At 39.7% G+C, this 20185-nt stretch overlaps 1 protein-coding gene across 4 annotated transcripts in view; it reads left to right on the top strand.

Moving 5' to 3' along the window:
• The first annotated feature begins 246 nt into the window (after positions 1-246).
• LOC309874480 (chloride channel protein C-like) overlaps positions 247-20185 on the top strand; it is a 77374-nt gene continuing 57435 nt past the window's right edge. For 3 of the 4 annotated variants that reach the window (XM_082752691.1, XM_082752690.1, XM_082752693.1), the window contains exons 1-8: positions 247-520; positions 1459-1588; positions 4174-4254; positions 5212-5387; positions 6966-7058; positions 10283-10526; positions 13907-14101; positions 17944-18041. In XM_082752691.1, coding sequence (XP_082608817.1) covers positions 270-520; positions 1459-1588; positions 4174-4254; positions 5212-5387; positions 6966-7058; positions 10283-10526; positions 13907-14101; positions 17944-18041 — 1268 coding nt within the window. In that variant the 5' untranslated portion in view covers positions 247-269. The remainder of the gene's footprint in view (positions 521-1458; positions 1589-4173; positions 4255-5211; positions 5388-6965; positions 7059-10282; positions 10527-13906; positions 14102-17943; positions 18042-20185) is intronic. The other variant, XM_082752692.1, reaches the window with a different exon arrangement.

Below are 20185 nucleotides of genomic sequence, written 5' to 3'. Positions count from 1 at the left end.
GCAATAATCATGTTACAATGAACTACCTTAAGGTCTCTATGCTTTGACTTCACCAGAGAGCTCCAGCTCAGACGAGTTTTAATTTCTTCAAAGGTGCTGGGTCTGTGCATAGCCACAACAAACCAACCCCAAACACAAAACATCTGATCTCTGCGTCACAGCCACTCCATCCTCATGGGCTTTTTCCATTTCTCTCTCAGTCTCAGGGAGCCTGATCTTGGGCTCATGTAGTTCTTGTTGGCATCCCAGAGATTCCTGGAGCCACTGTCATGTCATCACTTTTTTCCTGTACGCGACATGTGGATGATGGTGAAGAGGAGATGTTAATGGCAGAAGATCATGGGCCTGATTTGATTCATGCTCACGATTTTAGGAGGCCATGTAGCATCAGCAGAAGTGATTTAGCATACAGTCACTGCAAGGAGGATGAGAGAGAGCAGCCAGTAGCCCATGAGAGTTTGGATTATTTGCCTTCACACAGTGGAGTTTATAAGAAGTGGCTACAAGAGAAACCATACAGGTAAATATGCTTTAAATACTGTTATGCTGCCTCTAAGCTATGGATAATTGGGGCAATCCAGGGAGATGCCTGCTAGCAGAAGGAATGAAGAGAGCATTATTTGTTGTTTTTGTACATAGGAAAATATTTCCATGGAATAAAGAAGGGGGCCAAGCAGCAAACAACCTTTGTTTGAAAGCGTTTTTTTTTTTTTCAAAGTGCTTATTCCTTTTCTCTTAACAAATTACTGAATGTGAAAAAAAAAAAAAAAGAAAAAGGAAAAAAAAAAAGTTACTACCTGATGTATACAATTTAAAAGAAGGAGATTTTGCAGAAGTTTAGAGGAACGTTTTCTTACTGAGACTTTTCTTGAAATCCAGTGCCCCAGTGTAATTCGCAGGAAACATGGCGTTTGAATCTCAGTTGGGCTGCTTTAGTTCTAGATGATACCAGGTATAAATTGGAAGTTATTATCAGTGCACAATTATTATTAGAGGAATGTGTTTAGAAAAAGTACAAACTAGAAGTAAGGATTTGCACATTTGAATGTAGGTGCTGTGTCAGTGAATTTGTTGTGGTAGAAGACAACAGGAATTTATTTGAAACCAGTTCTAAGAGATCTACTGAGTGTTTAATTATTGATTCACATAAATGAGCTTTGAGAGGGCATCAGAAAATCAACATCCAAAAGGTTGCACTGCAACTTTATATATAAAAATGAACAAACACACATAAATCAATGATGCTCATTACCCAAATGGAAATGGTTTTCACGTGAAGGTAGAATTTTGGGAGTGTACACTTCTGTAAGAGATATTGGTAGAAATAAGCTTTTGCTTGTGCAGTCATGATTAGTAATCAAATGATCCTAAAAATTGAAGTTGTGTATTTATGAGAGGAAACACACCGAACAGTCCTTTGCTGGAGGCTGAGAGGTAACTGTATTTTCCTATTTCTAGAAAAGAGTGGGATCGATGGCTGCTGATGGGGCTAATCGGAACAGCAGTTGGGATGCTGGGGTTTTTGACTCATCAGATAATTGACTCTCTCATCACATTGAAATGGGACCTGGTGGAAAATTACTTGAAGGTGAGCAAAAGAAAGTTAGATTGACCTGTTTCTGTGTGTGTTTATTGAAAATCCACATCATGAAGTCTTAACTGACTAGAAGTGCTGCCTGTCTAGGTGAGTATGGACATGATATATCCTGTGGGTCTTTGTCCAGGCATGCAGTGGGGTCCCTTGCTCCAATTTACACTATATTAGTATATTATCTGATGGAGTTCTTGTCATGAGATTGGTGAAGGCCTTCCTCCTCCCCTTGTGCATGCACATGATGAAAGGAGCAGGTACTGCATTGTGTATTGTTGATGCCCAAGGGGAGGGATTAGGTTTCCCTTAATGTAACCTAAGCAAGTCCAAGTAACTGTGGACTTGGTATCAGGGATGTTACTTGTTTCCATTTCTAGGGTCGCTATCTGTTGTGGATGCTGTACACAGATTATTGTGGAATGCTTAATTTTGTTCTTGATGGGTATCATGGCATTGTCATCTCTGTCATGATCAGGATGGTGGGGGCAAAAATCACTGAATGGCTAAAACCAATGCCAGTGTTAAAGCACCTCTGACCCAACTGCCTAATCAAATTTTAGGCTGTTTTGTGATATCTATGGTAGACAGTAAGAATATTGAAGAGCTTACTGTGAGAAAGGTGCTGTCCAGCTGAATCCTGCCCAGGGAGGGACAAGCATCCTTACAGATGGATGCATCCTTAGATCCTTACAAAACTGGAAGAAAACAGTGGTTGATAGGCCATATGATTGTGTTGGCATTCAGCCATCAGCTTCCTCAGATGCACTGGGAGGAGTGTTACCAGCAGGCTGAGGGAGGCGATCCTTCTCCTTTATTCAGTGCTGGTGAGGCCAGTTCTGGTGTATTCTGTTCAGTTCTGGGCTCTCCAGTACAAGGGAGACATGGACATACTGGAGTGAACCTGGTTAAGATCCACAAAGATGATAACTGGAGCCTCCGTCATACAAGAAGCTGAAAGAGCTGACATTGTTCAGCCTGAAGAACAGAAGGCTCAGGGGGATTTAACTGTGTGTTTGCAAGTACCTGCAGCGTGTGAGTCATTATTACTGAGGAACAGAGATAGCATTCTCTCAGTGGTGCTCAGCAAGGAGAATCAATGACTATAAAGCAAAATACAGGAAATTCCACTTAGACGTAAGAAAAAGATTTTGAATCTTTTGAGGTCAAGTGCTGGGACATGTTGCCCAGAGAGCCTGCGGATTCTTCATCCTTGGAGACTGTCAACAGAATAATGCTGCCAATTGCTGAAGGGCAGATCTCAACCACTTTGCAGAAATGCCGGTGAAGACTTACTCCTTTGAAAATATGGAATATATGAGAGATAAATGTATCAGGAGGAATATCCAAGAAATAGACAAGTGTAGGTTTTCCATTTGGAAAGCATATTATAAGGCTCTTAAAATCTTATTTCCTTGGAGTTTCTCTTATACATACTAAGCATATGTTTATGAAATATATGAACATTGGATGAATACGTACCTGCATCTATGTATGTGTATGGATATATATATATATATGCATATATATTTGTGTATATATAAGCACTGAAGTATAGCTAAATAATATATAGAAACAACAGTTTATCTTCAGGGCACCACAACAACTGCTGTGCACACAGAATGTCCTGTTGTGTTACAAAGTTTGTCCTATTGTATTAAATTAACAAAGAAGGACAGCAGGTAAGCTCTCACAGGCTCTTACAACAATATAAACATTTAGCTCCCGCCCTGGAAAACCATCCCATCTATACAACTCCTTCATCTGAAGATAAGCAAAACTCATTTTTGTGCAGTTTGCTTTCTTGTTTGTCTGTGCTGCACAATATGCTCCGAAAAGGTTTGGTGCGAGATGCTGACGGGAAGGCTGCGGTGACTGGCTGTAACACCATGACCTCCAAAATGCAAGGGGTGTGTTTGACCTGCACACACACAATGAATCACAGCTGAGCACTGTGCAAGGAGGCAAAACATGTGGGAGCTGAGGAGTTCTGGAGACAGCGTGGCTGCGGTCAGCCCAAGGACAAACAAACAAACCCAAAATCCAGGGAGACTGAAACGGGCTTTTAAAAGTGAGAAGGAGCAGTATGGGAGATGTGCTTTTGGTTAAAATAGAGCATGAAAATGCTTGCTTACATATATTCTGTCTATTCGTAACAGCTGCAAATTCATGAAGATATTTGCCAATGTAAGACCTTGAAGCCTCTGTTTGAGAAAACATCTGCTGGAGGCTTCATTTAGTGATTTCTAGTGCATGTTCTTCAGGTCCCTTCACTCCACCTCTGTCCCCCAATGGGCCTGGATAAGTAACAACATATCCCTTGCAGTGTTGGTAGAGATGGGGAAAACATCCTGGAAAAAAAACAGGAATTGACTCTGAAGGTCAGCCTTTACCTTGCTGCCACTCCAGTCCTTTTAAAGAAGCTGCACTGCTCGTTTCGTTTATTTATTTATTTTGGTTGGTTGGTTTTTACCTGTGGTACACATTCTATCCACAGAAGTCTGTGGGACAAAAGATGATTAAAAAACAGGCTGTATAGCTGGTATATGGGTGCCAAAGTAACGACCTGTTTGTAAACTGGACAGGATGGCAACTTCCACCTGACGTGGGTGTGTGTGCTCGGCACCGGGCTGGCCATGATCCTCGTGTCCTCGAGCTCAGTGCTGGTGAGTGTCGTCTCTTATGCAGCAGGCCCACAATGCAGCAATAACCCGCATCTCGTGCTCTTCCAAATGCTGTTTAATTCAGCATTTAAATAAAAAATTATTAAAAAAAATCTCTTTTACAACCCAACTGGAGAGGCCTTTTTTGGCCTTCAGCCTATGCTGAATTCCCCAGCACGTAACTTGTATAAAAGTGTCTGGGGTGAAATCCGTGGTGGCGGCCATGCAATTTATGCTTGGCGTGTGGTGTTTGTAAAATAAATACTAGTGGCAACTTGTGTAACTTGTGAGAACTCGGTGTTTGGAAGGGGCCTGAGCCAAAGACCGTCAGGCCATATAAAAATTACTGTTGGTTTTAGACTGATCTTTTAGCTGCGCTGTGTGGGTATCTCTTGCAGCCTAGATCGGAACTTTTACGAGGCTGCAACGCCTAGAGCATTGAGCCTTGCTGCCATTTACTGTCCTGCTGTGCTCAATTTAATCATAGAAAGGCAATTAACAGTGTAGGTGAAAGAAAAAGTGAAGTTTTACTGAGATTCCCCCAAAGTCCAGCAGCAGCAGTAGGAAAAGGGAGTTTGCTGTGATACAGGTGATAACCGACCAGGTTGGAGCTAACTAAAGCCTGAGCTGGCCGAAGGGCTGCTGCAGGCTCATGTACACCCCCGCCCCTCAGGTAACCTGCATGCAGGCTCCAGCCATGGGAGGCAGGACCTGGAGCAGAGGTGGGCCCTGCTCCATGGGTGTCTTCTCTCTCTTCTCCAAGTACGTGCATAGCAGCACTGTTGGGAACACAAGTTTTTAAACATCTGTAGCCAGAGGTTTATGTATGTATGCATTATTAATTCTGGGAAAATTTGTTCGTGATCAGAGCAAGGTGAGAGCTGGACTTACAGCTGTGTCCATAGATGTGTCTGGCAGGATATGATCATTGACTCTGCTTATTATTTTTTCCCTTTGCAGTTCTTTTGTCCAGCAGGTTCACCGTCTGGCTTGCCAGAAATCATTGGGTATTTGAATGGCACTTCTATTCAGCATCTTTTTAATATCAAGACCTTCCTAGGGACGTTTGTGTCATGCGTGCTGGCTGTAGCAGCTGGGCTCTTCTGTGGGCCAGAAGGTCCCATGGTCCATTTGGGGTAAGAAATACCAGACCAGAGTTAAAGGTATCAGTCAACGTGGATGGCTTTGCAATGTCTTTCTTGGTGGCAGCATTGGCTTAAAGAACATCCTGTACTGCATTAGCACAACTGATGTTGTGCTGTCCCCTCTATTCAAGCCACACAGCGAAGAAAAACATTTTTTCACTGTGTGTTTTAAATATTGGCTGGGTTCCTCAATGCAACTCACAGCAGGGTTCAGCAAGCAGTTATCTGGACACCTGCTTCCAATGTGCTGGGCAAGAGGGGGAAACTGGGTGGACAAAACTGCCGTCAGTTTTCTTCCTGGAAGCAACCTGTCCTGGAGCAAGGCCGGCTGCCTTGCACCTCGTGTAATGGCTTTTACCTATGCAAAGCCAGTGTAAAAATAAAGTCAGCCTCAAGTGGTTGCACACAAATGAGATGGTAAAATTGATCTCTGATAACATGGTGCAGATCAGCTGTTGGTTAATTTGCTCTTTTATTTCTGATTCTTTTTGGTTTTGGAACTTACTCATAGTTGAGGTTTGTTCTCATTGCTGACCCGACCAAACCTCTCCCCTCTAGCACGCTTGCACATTTGCTGTTATTCTGTGGGGTTTTATTTATTTATTATCTGTCTGTATGGAGGTGCAGCACCCTTGAGAATGACTCAGATTTTCAAAAAGAGGAGAGCATGGTTAGTCAGAGGGAGCCACAAACCTTTCAGTCAGTAAGTACCAAGGGTTAGCTCTCTCTTTAGGTTTCTTTTGTTTTCTTTGCTGTCAGACATTTGTCTCCAGGAGCTTGGAGACTGCAGCTGTGATGTTTTTCCTTTGTGCTAGGTTGGTAACAGTGATGCATGAGCCAAAGAACTGAATCATATTTCCATGAAGAAAGTCAGCACGGTATTAACGTGATGCCTTTTCAAAACACAGGACTTAAGAGCTAGTTTAATTTAATTTAGTTGGAACCTTCTACCATTTTTATTAAACATAAACACACGTAAGTTGCTAAAAGCCTCTGAGAGATTCGTTAAGACCCCTAATTTAAGTCTTGTAGAAAAGTCTTCCAAGATTATACAATGAATAGATTTTTCATTTCACTAAGGATTTGGTTTTCTCTTTTTTCCATTTAATTGTAGTTTGAAGTGCTGCCTGGGAACACACTGTAATAATTTAAATCCTTACATATCTTCTGTCAGAAGCAGATCTGTTTTGCCTGCCACGGTCATTAACCTGGGGGCAGATGATTGAAATGATGGGCTACAGTCTGACATGTCACCACACTTGGGCAGACATTAACAGGCAGTTCTTCAAAAGGCATTTCGTGGTCAATCATCACAACACTCCTTGCAAAAGAGCCATTTAAGTCTCTAGTTAAGAATCTGAAAGTCTTCAATAGCCTCCTGCTTTATGTCAACAGGACTTTGCATATTTAAAAGATATGTTCAACGTTTTCCTTGTTTAAATCTGTTGAAGCCAGTCTACCTTTGCTGCTGCATGCCAGCTAAGGCTCTGTCCTCCCCTGCCTTGAACCATGGCTGATTTATGAATAATTTACTGAGGAGCACTCTCAATTATACAACATCACTTTTAGTGCTATCCTGGGTTGTGGCCTGAGCCAGCTGCAGTCGGACACCCTTGGCATCCACCTCCCATTCTTCACCAGGTTCCAGAATTCAGCTGACAAGTAAGTGATGTGCAGGGTGCAAGCTGGGGGGGTCTCTGTGGCTCCCCCTCTGTCCTCCGTGCTCCAGAGGTATCTGGCATGCCACCAGCAGGCTCCTTGTGTCTCAAAGAGTAATCCTGTCTTTTGGTCTTCCTGCCGTTTGTCACTTTGGGGTGGCAAAAAAACCCACATCTCACTTTGTTTAATAAAAACAACCCTTCACAAGTGGTTTTATTGAACGCTTGTGGAAAAAGTGTGTTAACACTGAAGGCCTTTTTCCATTGTCTTCTCAGCTGTAAAACAAGGGAGAAAAACACAAGAATTTTAGCCATGGGGTTTATCCTCAACTAACGGTGTCAGCTCAGGAAATGGGAGATGATGGGGATTCCACAGTGTGCACTAGGGGAGCCTTAGTTTGTTTTTCTAGTTTAAAAAAGTTTTTTTTTTTTTTTTTTTTTTTTTTTTTTTTTTTTTTTGTCACTTTTAAAATCTGTCTCTTCTCTAGTTGCGTATGTCTGCAAGGTAGCTGTGGTAAGCCCTCTCTCGTGAACAGCTCTACTGAAATTAATGAGATTAATTCCCTGATTAATTCTTGTAAAAAGAATTTACAAACCAGTTTATGTTTTTTGGATGGTATTTATTATCATGTTGTCATATAAAGCATCCACACAAAAGTTCATGCAATACTGATTTTTCTAAAGTGAGAAAAAGAGAAAGACTCGCGTGTTCATTTCCTAAGAAAAGCAAAGTGAAAGAATTTGTATGAATGGCCACTGAACTATCTGTAGCTTGAAAGTAAATCAAAAAATACCAGAGGGAAAATACGGAATCCCCTTTGCTTTTATGCTTTTAAGGTCAGTCATTTAAATAAATCTGAGACGTGCTGGTCTCAGCAAAATGTTACTCATGAAAGGAGTCAGCACTTGTGGTAAGAGAAGCACTGAGAACTTTTGTTTGTCTCTGCAGGGTACAGTTACAGAGTAATTAGAAAGACGTGTTAACTTGCAGGCAGGAACTGTCCTGGGAGAGACAGGTTGTGTGGAAGTCCCCTTTACAAAAAGGTTTATTTCTGAGCAGCAGAGGAAAATTCCAGTCTAAGAAAGACCTCACTTCCTTTGCAAAGATCAGAATGAAAGAATCCCACTCCCCTGGTATATTTTGTAGTTATTAAGTAGGCTCAGTACCCTCTCCCAGTACTGCCACTGGCCCAGCAGTAACTCAACCAGCATGAGGATGTTGAAGGATCCTAAGGCCTCTGTCCATCAGATGTAAAGGATCTGCAGGGTTGGAGGGGTCTCCAATGGCTTTACTGATACTACTGATGTGACACACAGCATGTACAACTGGCTGGAGCATGGAGATGTCCAAGCAAAATTCCCCTAGTTTTTACTGTGGCATGCAGTATCTGTGGAGTTCCCTACTGCTGAAAGTAATGTTACTTTGCAGATACAACATATAAGTAAAAAACCATGCAATCCGTGCAGTGTCTAACTCCACGTTTGTAAACAGGGAAATACCAGATGTGAAGTTGTAGCTTTATGGTGGGCTCCTCCACAGTCCTTAGGGGAGAGGGAACTTGTAAAGGCTTTGACACATGCACTTTCTAATATCTTCCATTTTTTTCTGTCTATTATCTTTATTGCTACCCATCTTTGTACTGATAAAATTTTTGGATACCACAGAAAAGTCAGAAGGGACACTAATAAAGGGTGCATGTTTTCAGATGACTGGTCATATATATATATATATATATACACACACATTATTTGCTGAGAACTTGACATTTTTAATACTTCAAATACTCAAGTATTTTCTATACTCATTGACCTCAGTTAGTAATTAACACCCAGCATTTGTACAAATCATCCCTGAGGGTCTCAGTTAGCATATCCAGAGAATGCAAATTTTATGAGCTGGTGAGCACTAGTGATTTGTGCAATATATGTGTCAGCATCAGCCCAGTTTCCTTTACAAGTGCTAAATTTGAATGCAATTTTCCAAGGCAGAATTCTTCCATATTATTTACTCTTTCTATATACTTCCCGCTGTTCCGCACACTACAGCCTTTCTTAAAAATGTATGATATAGGATGTTGTTTTCATATAATGAAATAGGCCCTGGAAACAAAATGATGATGTGTGTGAGGAAATGAATAGTAATACATGCCTTAAAGCCTTTCTTTACAACACTATAATTCTTTTTTGTTACCTATATATTTTTTTGAACGTTGGACATGGTTTACTGGTCTGCTTACATGGTCTGCTTAAGGACGTGGTTTACTGGGTGACATTGGTGGTAGGGGGATGGTTGGACCAGATGATCTTGGAGGTCTTTTCCAACCTTAATGATTATATGATTTTTCTTTTATTTATTAATTTATTTGTCTTTACTGCGACTGACAGTGCAGATCTTTGCTATTTGAGCTCATAGTGCTGTTTACAGCAACACAAATTTACAAATGTGTTGCTCCTCAGGGTGTATGTGAGCTTCACATCCTTATGGGAGGAAGACAGAGCATATATGTTCTCTGTGGATTTCTCAGATATATACAGACTGAGGAACTGCTTGAGACCAGAGGTTCCAGGCTGTACTTTCGTTCTCTGGTGAATTCCAGACTTTCTTACCTTTTTTCCTACAATATTTCACCTCTGTGCCTGTACTGATTCTAGTATATGAAATGATACCTCTACTTGGCATTACACGGCTAGGTGCCAGTTCAGCATCTTGCTGGCACGGCACTGCATTCCTCATGCGATGTTCTAGAATTGAGGAGTTTTGTCAAGGCTGAAGGTCAAGAAAGAGGACAACAGTTACAGTATAAAGGAGATCTGTGAATGAAACATCATTTCCCCATTCTTGCTGACAAAATCCCATAAAAACTCAGAGGACTATTTAATGGTTTTACTACTCTATGGGTGCTTCGGTCACTGTTATGATTGGGTTCATTTTTTCTTCACAAGCCCTTGTGGACTTGGCAGTATATCAAAATCACTGTATTTCTAAGCTGCCAAGTAGCCCCAATAACTTGAGCCATAAGAATCAAATCTGAGACTAAGTCTGTATTCAGATCTTGGAGATGAAAGGTGCCATAATAACCCCCAAATGAACCATCAGTTCTTCAAATTCAGCTCCTTAAACACAACTTTGACATGAAGAAACGTTTTTGAAGACCTTCTGTTTCTTTTATTTATTTATTTATTTATTTTTCTGCTATTATCAAATTTTGACTCTTCTACCTGTTTCAGGCGCAGTTTCATTACGGCTGGTGCAGGTGCAGGGATAGCTTCAGTATTTCGTGCCCCCATTGGTGGGCTGTTGTTCACCCTAGAGGAAGTGTCTTCCTTCTGGAACATCAGGCTGGCCTGGCAAACCTTCTTTTGCTGCCTGATGGCTACCTTCACCACGGATTTGCTGTCCTCTTCTCTTTATGGGTTTGTTTACAGAGGTCATTTTGGATTTTTTGAAGCGGAGAAAAGAATTCTGTTTTGGGTAAGTACTGTGTGGATGTGGGAGGAAATAGATGCAGAGTTTTAGGCTTGTTTCTCTCAACATTATTTTTGGGGGAGTAGCAGGGAAGTGGGACTGAGAAGGGAGAAGGATGGTGTATGTGCAGTTACCAGATCAGTGGATATGGGACCCCTCATGCTTTAAGTCTGGTAATCACTTAGCTACAAGACAGATGTTTTGTGTTACCTACTTAATCAGAGAATTACGTTTTACATTGTAGTACAAGATGTTCAATGTCTTCTCCTGTAGCTGGCGTGAGCTCTCCTTTGTTGCTGCAGCCATTGCTGTGCCATGGCCTTGTTTCTTTGTGCTTACAGATTAAACATTTAAAAGCATATGATCACTGTTCCTAATTGCACAACAGAGGTCACCTTCAGCCTTTGTTCCTTGCAGCACGATACAACGTTATTCTTTGAATTTTACTTCCTGTCCACCTAAAAACAGTTGCTTTTATTATGTTTCTCACTCATCTTTGTTGTAAGGTGATTCAGCAGCGATGTGTGAGAATCACGATCTTCACTTCTTTGTGCCTGAATATCTTTCTCTGTATTATGATGTGACTTGAAGGTCAATTAGAAAAGTAAAAATAAACCTCCGGTCTCATGAATCCCAGTGCACTTTCTGTTACTAAGTAATTTTTCCTAAGCCTATTCCCCGACCACTTTAATTGGTCTCTTAATTTCTTCTGTTTTATATCTCTCTAGCAATACAAAAAATAGAAATAATGACATTTTTCCACATGTAGGCATATTATAATTTGAAAAACAAGAAACTTCTTTTGTGTGTGTGTGTGCATGTTGCCTGCTATAAATACCATGATTTGTCATGCAAAAGAATTTGTGGTATACTTTCTTTAACATAAATTCAGCTGTGGCAATGGGAGAAGATACTGGTTTTTAACCCAAATCCTTTTTTGTGGACCAACTCTTCATGCAGGCTCCCAACAACTGTAGTGACACAACCAAGAAGACATAAATTTGTGGTAGAAAGGTGAGATTAAATGGACAACGAAGAGGTCAGGCCTGCTGAAGACAGCTTTATTGCTGAAGCCAAAGTATTGTGTAATGGACAGCTGCATGCACAGAGGAGAGCAGAATTACTTTGGTTGCTATTTTACAATAAACATCGCTCTTTCAACACTCCTTTCAGGTTGTTTTCAGAAAAGAGCAGTGGATTCTGTCTCCTGTCTTCTTTTAGTGTCATTAGCAGGAAAAGCTAGCTAAAATTATTATCTAGATGGCTTCTGTCAGGGTTCAATAGTTTTTGGCTCACAAGTTGGTACAGATAACCAGAAATATTTTCATTTCACTGAACACTGGGCTCAGGGGAAATTTTGCTTCTTTCATGTTTTGTGGCATTAACCAACACAGTTTACAGTGGATAAACTCTGAGTTGGAAGCTTGTGGGTTTTGTTTCTCAAGAAAACTATTTGTTTTCTTTAGCTTCCTTCTACTCAGGAAAAGGTTACAGGAGGAATTTATTGTACCCCAGAGCTTGAGATTTTCAGGAAGCTTCACTTTACTTTTATGTAGAACATTGGATTATTTATAAAGGTGAAGCTTGTTCTGTAGGTAACAGATTTTTCTTGATGACTGGCCAAAGCATGTCGCTAGCACTTTGACAAAAGCAATACACTCTGCCGCTGTTCACTCCCACAATGCAGAACACTGGCTTGACTTTACCTTTATTGCCACACATGTGCAGTGTAACGTGTGTGTATTGCTTTAAAACAATCATCTCAGTATATCTTTCCCTTAGGAAAAATAAAGGCAGGGAGAAAAAACAGTAAAAACCTGCATGTCCATTTTTAGCTTTCATGCAGGTTTGGAATTAAGTAGAATATGCTGGAAGATATTTGGATCCTGCAGGAAATAAAACAAATTTCCTACTTCCAAATGAGCTATTTCTTCTAAATTTCAACACCTTAAACATTAGATCTATTTAAATCCTTTGGAAAAAGATGGATTTTGATGCAGCTATTGGTAAAAAATAGTGTTGCTGAAGTTATGGTTAGTATGTACAACAGACATATATGATTGTTGTAGTTCTGATTATAGGGCAAGTCACTCCTGGCTTCCTCTGAGTGTGTCTCCAGGTGTTGAGTTTCTTGTGTCTGCCTTGTCTATATCAGTTTTCTCAGTCTGCAGCACCCAATGGACCAACTCTTCAGGCCTGACTGGATTTTGACCCTGGCCTTCTTCCTCTCAGGAGATACCATCAGCGCTTAGAACAGCCTCCTGGTGTATTTCTTAAAGTCTAGAGTATTTCTAGCAGGAGAAACAAGAATAAGATTAAGGAAAAAGAATAAGAAGAGGAATAAAAAAATAACTTGAGAAGGGATTGTGTCCTTGCTCAAGCAATTTAAGGAAGGCTACCAGTTTCTCCTATGCGCTACCCCAAATATTATCCCAGTGTAGTTTTTATTTATTTATTTATTTTTCTGGCCTTTAACATGTGCCACTACTGCTCTTTGCCAGTTAGCTTTTTAAATGTTTCATGATCTCTTACTCTGTCCAGATCATAATCTTGACAAAAAGCTGTGTAACTCTAAGCCTGAGCTAAGGAAATAATATTCTCACAGCATTTAATAGATTTCTACGAATCTATTGACTTATTGACACCTTTTTGTTTGCTGGAAGATTATATTAAAGCATGGTGTTGCTCTCAACCTTTCTGCCTATTGAGGAATCAAGCAGAAAATTCAGTTACTATTCCAGCTGTCAGATTATGTTCTACATTTGTAATTTGGTATTCCATGAGTTGTTCCAGATCAGCATCAAATTACAGTTTTACTTAGAGCTTATCAGTAATGCATGTGGAAGTAGCTTGACACTTAATAAATGAACTTTCCCAAATTATGAGGTAGATAGAGATACTGTGAGCAAAGCTCTGGTCCAGCAGAGTGTCTCAAAGTGTTCACTAAAACCAATGTGTTATGTTATTTGCATGTAACCTGAAGTGCTGCGTGTTTGAGCTAACAGCTATGCATCATTGAAGGTTCTGTTAGATTCATTACTTTCCCTAGGGAAAAGAAGGACCCAAGAGGATACTTCTGACCTTAATTTACCACATTACTTGTTCAAGTCCTTTATAGTTATTCAGGAATGAAAATAACTGGCCAATGGAGCTATATGTGACAATGAGAGTATCTACCTGCTAGCTCTACTCCTGTGAGGTTTGCAAGAGCACTACACTGTCTCGTGTGAGATCAGCTTTAAATTAATTAGCTGAATCCTTAAACCAGGAGGAAAGATTTATTTCTTCTGTGGAAATTACTTTGTGGTATCAGGTTTTGTAGGAGAGGGTGCAATATGTCATGTCATTGGCAAGATGCTCAGAACATATTTTCTTCTTCAATGCAGGTTAAAAACTTGCTGGACATGCACGTCTTGGCCTTCATTCCAACCATCCTACTTGGAATGCTTGGAGGTCTTTTGGGAGCTCTCTTTGTTTCCCTAAATATAAAAATTAATAAATTGCGTATGCGGTTCTTTAATTCAATTCCAAAATCATCAGTTAGAAAAACAAGCAAGCTGTTGGAAACCATGCTCATCCTTGTAAGTAAATAATCCTTTTCTCTTGATTATATAATGTTTACAGTGGTTAATGAGGGTAGATCATAAGTTGGTTGGATGCAAAAGTGAATTTGGCCCTCTGGTTCTTGACCTAATGTACAATGGAGTAGAATAAACATACAGATTTCCAGAGGATGTTTAGGTATCTAATGTTGGTAGGTATAAAAGAAAGTTGGTTGTTTTTGGTATCTTTTCTTTTCTTTTTTTTTTTTTTTTTCTTTTTTTTTTTCTTTTTTTTTTTTTCTTTTTTTTCTTTTTCTTTAAATACTTGAAGTATTTTACCATCCTGATCTCCTGCTGCTGCTCTACTCTGATGGTACTAGCTCAGCTAAGTGACATCTGCCAGTCACGCTAGGGTGTTTTTGCACTTATTTGGGATCTATAGAGAGCTGAAACAATAGGTTTCATCCATTTTTCCCCACTTTCCCTTGCTCATGGCTGGCCTTATCATTACCCCACAGAGTTAGCTTGCTCCTATGCCCTGCAGCATAACCAGGTGGACATCTTTCTCCACCCCTCTGCACCTGGAGAACTTTTCAGCTGCCAGCATTGGAAAGAACAATCTGAGACCTCAGTCATATGTATTCTTGCCTTAAGGCAGCAATGGAGATCTCTGTCTGTTGTAAGAACAGATGCATGAATAATTAATGCTATAGTGAGTTTGAAAGATGTGGCTAGGTATAGCAAGCTTTCTGGACCTAGTTGTGTATCTGGGGTGAGTTAGCCCTATTCGTCACTGATGGAGGCTGGCCTGGAGTCTCAGGTATTGTGATATAAGGCATGATGGTGTCACTTCACCTCTAGGCTTTGCAGTTTCCATTTGGCATTGTATGACTTTTATATATACTATTGTACTTCCTTCCCTTCTGGAGAGAAGGTTGTTGAATTGTTTATCAATGAGGTGACCATATAGATACTCTTCTCCCATCAGCCCAGACACATGCTTCAGCAGCATCTACTCTGAGGTGACAGAACACAAACTTTGGGGAAAAGCAGTAGCTTGGCTTGCATTAGCTACCTGGATAATACTAATATAAAACATTTAGTATTTTAAATACTAGAAGGGAAACTTTTATAGCTAAAAGTGTGAATAACCACAAGCCGAGGTCAAGTTTCTGCAATCTGTAGCGATTCATTTTCTCTGCAGATTGGTACAGAGATGTGTATGTTTCCCCTAGGCTGCACTTTTTTTTCCCCTCTGTAAGGTCTGAAAGAGTAAATGTCATTTAGTCCTTGAATACTGTGCACGCTATGGAAGTCCAGTTTCTCCTCCTTGGCCAAGTCCTGTTCATAGCTCAGAGCAGCCTCCTGCTTGCTTGGTTCTCTGTTAGCACCACAGAGATGCAATCTGAGCTTCTTTAGGCGGATCAGTAGAGAAGGAGGGATCTGCCGTGAGCACTCTGTGCAGGAGCACGTCCACACCATCGATGACAACTGGATTTTAGCTCCTCTTAGTGGCAGGATGTCGGCTTTTCAGCTTGGAGCCGTGTTTGTTCAGCATCTCGCAGACATGAGATACCCTGAGGAAGCTCATGTGAAGCTTTTTGCTTCTTTGTTTGAAAGAGTGGATGAAGTAAGTAGGAAAAACAGCATTTCTTTGCTCCAGAGAGCACCTTTTGCCTGCCCAGCCTTCTTCTGTTGTGCTATGAATTTGCTCCCAGGTCTTGAGGAGGAGTTGGGACTTTGTGCTGTTGGGTGCTGCAGTGATACACCATGAGAAAAATCCCTGAGCAGTGAGTTTTCAGTCCATCAGAATGAGGAGTAAAGTTCCTTGTGTGACTCCCATTAGTCCTGTGTAAACTAAACGGTTTCCAAAAGATCTCATTTTGTGAAAGGTCAGGTTTGTAACAATCATTGTTTTAATGATTTGGAGCCAGAGCTCTGCTTTTGACAGCACTTCCCCTACCACTGGGAAAGGTTTGGCTTTCTCATAATACATTAGAAAAGCTTTACATAAGCTACTTAGAAAAAACACACAGTTCCTTATTACTTTTTGGAACAACAACAAAAATCAGAAGAAAAAAACACAACACAACAGACAAACAAAGAAAAAACATGCCACAACAGAAGCCAGCATGGCCCAGCTTGTTAGAAGATACTGTGGGATTAAATTTGAGATTAGTTAGCAAAGAGTCAAAGATTCAGTATCAGACATAGAGAAAATGCCCAGTAGAAGCTATTCTATCCTGCTTAGGAGTGTCACCTTACTGACTCCAAAAGTTCATGGGGTGGTGAGCACCTTGCCAGATCACACTTGAAACTGCAAGAATAGCACGTGTTTTGTGGGCTGCAATTATTACAAAAGCTTTGCAACTTATATATTTTGCCTTCGTCATTTTAAATAAATAAATAAACAACATACAAACATACATTTTTTCCCCATTACTTTTGTAGCATGAACTCTTGTTCAGACTGTTTTTCCTTTTTATTAGCTCTAGGGGATCCTGCTCAGGTCACAGTCCTTATTTTATCATAAATTGGAGAAAAAAAAAAAAAAAAAAGGCAGGAAAGAAACTGTTTGATCTGAGAAAGAACCATACAATTCATTTTTTTTTCTTTTTTTTTTTTTTTTCTCATAAACTCACATAATCAAGCAACTGAAAGAAACTATGTCACAGCGACTTTAACCCAAAATAATCTTGTATAAACCAGTCTGCATTTAAACTTGGAAAGAACCCATCATGGTATCTTCCACACCCACAACATAACCCGGAGTACCATTCCTTTGACTGGAATTGAATATCTAATCTTCAGCCCATAGATTAAGCAAAGCCGTCTTCCTAAGTGCCCTTCTGCCCCTTGGCCTGCATTTGCTTCTCTTCAATTCATCACCTTGCTCTCTGTGAGGAAATCACAGTGTAGATAAAGTTTTGCCAAGAATCTGGCAGAGCTATCTTTTTTTTTTTTTTTTTTTTTTAATCTTGTTGACTAATGCTTCTGTTCCAAAAGCTTAGTGTTTCCATGGGCAGGGTGAACAATTTAAGGATATATGCATATATACGCATATATTAAGCTGTCAAAACTTTAAAAGGTTAAGTGCAAGGATATGTATTTTTTTTCTGTTTAGCTGTGAAGATAGGGTACTGCTTTAAATCTCTAGCCACTGGCTCTTTTCTAGCTGTCCTAGCTGCTGTTGGACTTTGTGGCTTTGGCAAAAACTTGACCTGGGTTTGAACTGTCCCAGAGTTAAGTTTTCAGAAACAAAACTTGACCTAAGTTTTGTCAAGACCGAACCTCTCCCAGTTTTACCTATCTCTTTTAGAAGTGCTCTGCCCATAAATTTATAATCTCAGAGATACAGAGAAACAAATGCTTGGGATACAATTGTCAGACAAATTAGTCACAATTGCACACAGCTGAATCTCAGCTTGAGGGCTTCTATAAATGTGCTACCTGAGCTGTTTTATAACAATACTATAACAGTAGTATAATTGTGTGTTCCAATAATCTTTCCTGAATCCTTTTTTGGGGGGATAATGGGGTGGTGGGGAGGCTGGGTACACAATGAGCTCCAGGTCTCTCGCTCAGGAGGTAGCTGTGGCCTTCTGATGGCTACAGAGAGAGAGACTGCAACTAGAGACCCAAGTTGCGATGGGTCAGTGCATTAAGTTAGATGAATCTGGGCCCTCCTTTTTTTTTTTTTTTTTTTTTTTTTTTTTTTTTTTTTTTCACGGGCAACAGCTGATATGGGATATGTGGGCAAGTCCACAAGGACAATTCCTTTTTGGTAACTGCTGGCACTAGTGAGTTTAGAAACTTTTCTTTTTGTTTGTCTCTGTTTCTACATCTCATGATAGTTTATTTGATTATTTGAATGCCTGCAGGTATGTACGACGACTGTTACTGTATATTTACCGTATTTCTTCTCCTGCACTCCAGTCATGAATGTGAGAGATGGCCAGCTGAGAAACAACTCAGAAATGTAAGTGGGGGGAAGTCATCAGGAGCTCTTTCAATTAATTAAAATTAATATGTAAATTATCATGCAACTAAAATTACAATTAATGTGTAAATACAATTATTCACATTTTTTCTCAGTTGTTACAATTTATACGTTAAATGTTACAGATTTGGGATAAAAAAAAAATAAAAAGCCTGTCAGAACCGAATATTTAAAATGGAATAACCTAGAGACAAGAATCACACAATCTATTAATCACTGGCGTTTAATCACACAAACTTTTCTAGTCAGAAACACTTGCCACCATGCCAAATTAAAGAGAAATAGAGAAATGAAGAAACAAAGGAGTGTTCAAAAATGGAAAGAGCCTGAAATGTGACTGTATGCATCATCCAAGTACATTTTCAATTTAGAATACTACTTTTGCATTAAAACATATATAGTCCGTTTATATAGGTTCATAAGCCTATAGGTATCAGTTTGTGCTTTGACTGGAAAGCTGTAATGAGGAAAAACATTGTTTATTCTCAGCTTCTGTCAGCTACTGCTGGCTGAGGGACATGATCAGTCATCTATATAAGAACACCAACCGGTAATGAACACATCAGAGGTGCGTGCCAGTACAGCACCAACTGTAATAAGGGACCTTAGAACTACAAACATTGTCTTAATAAACAGTCAGAGAATATGGAGCTGAATTGTTAGGCATTTTATTGGTGACACAGCTGAAAAGATCCTTGAATTTGTTACAAGTTTTGCAGTCCAGGTATCCTTCTTGAGAAATACTTAGGAGGAATCCAGAGGAAACAGAAAAGGAATAGCTTGGATTTTAGGTGAAACAATAGTTTGGTTTCACAGTCATTGCAAACGGTCACTACCAACTTGTAGTCTTACATATCCTCCTTCCAAGTGGGCAGCATTCTATAGTGCATGATATGGGTAGTAAATGCTGAATAACTTGCCATTGGTGACCGGACTCCAAACAGCTTATTTACGTACATGGAAAGCAGGCATATTTCCCCATTCTTGCCATCAATTCTAGCCTAGCATTTGACTTGCAATACTTTTTTTTTTTAGTATTGTCTGCTATACTACATATTTACATATTTTTTATAAAAACAAATTTTGTCATCTACTTAGTACCTTGACTTAGTGACTATTGCTTTTTGGTTTGCTACAAGAAAAGCTCTCTTCCTCACCACAACATCCTTTTTATTTCAAGAACGAAATGCTTCCAAAATGTTATTTTTCAAAACAAAACTATTTTTACTCTAAAGAAAAACATCTGAAACCATGATAATTTTATTTTTTTTTTTTTGATTTGTCAGTCTCTGGATGAAAAATAGTCAGGCTGATCCAACCTAGAGGCTAAACTGTCTTAATGCCAATTTTTCATTTGCTGTGGCTGCAAGTTTTAGAGTACATCCTGTTGAAAATGGATAGATCTGAAGGGAATTAAGCACCAAATTATCATGGACTTTGCAAGGCCATGCATCTGCTGAAGGTAGTGATAATGTCTCCAGTGAACCTGTAATAAGGTACAAAAGTGAACATGGATAATTAACAGCTTGTTAATTTTTCTCCTGTTCTTAGAAATTTAGAGAGAGAATTATGATTGCGATCATGAGATTTTAGTTGGGATCATTTAAATTTGGCTCATCAGAGCTTAACATGAAATTTAAAATCAGTGATCCAGGGACAAGTAAATATCATTAACCACTAAGTATCCAACAGGTGGGTAATAGGCACCCTTGCTGCTTTAAAATATCCAATAAGAACCATGTAACAAAAAGATTCTGAGATGCTTGTTTTTGTCTTTTGTACTGATCCAACTCTTTCAGTGAAGTGTATATATATATATATATATATTTTTTTTTTCTTCTTTTAAACCATAACATTACAACAGCTGCAGCTCCAGATGGTGCTGTATGTGGCTGTGCCAGTATGACAATACTTCCTTCTAGCATAGCTTATCTTCATTAATTTATGTTGGACCTGTGCTTGCAATAAGGTTTTGTAATATTTCCAGAAGCCCCAGATATTCCTAGGAGAATGTGAAATAGGAGGACATGGGGAGGCAAGAGGTAGTAAAGGAGCAATGGGCTCCTTCCCATTCTTCTTAGCAAGTCCTGGTGAAGCACATGCAGTGTAGCATTGCAGTACTC

Source organism: Aythya marila (genome assembly GCF_965140915.1).
Source record: "Aythya marila genome assembly, chromosome: 2".
NCBI lineage: Eukaryota > Metazoa > Chordata > Aves > Anseriformes > Anatidae > Aythya > Aythya marila.
This window is presented reverse-complemented; position numbering and strand designations above follow the sequence as displayed.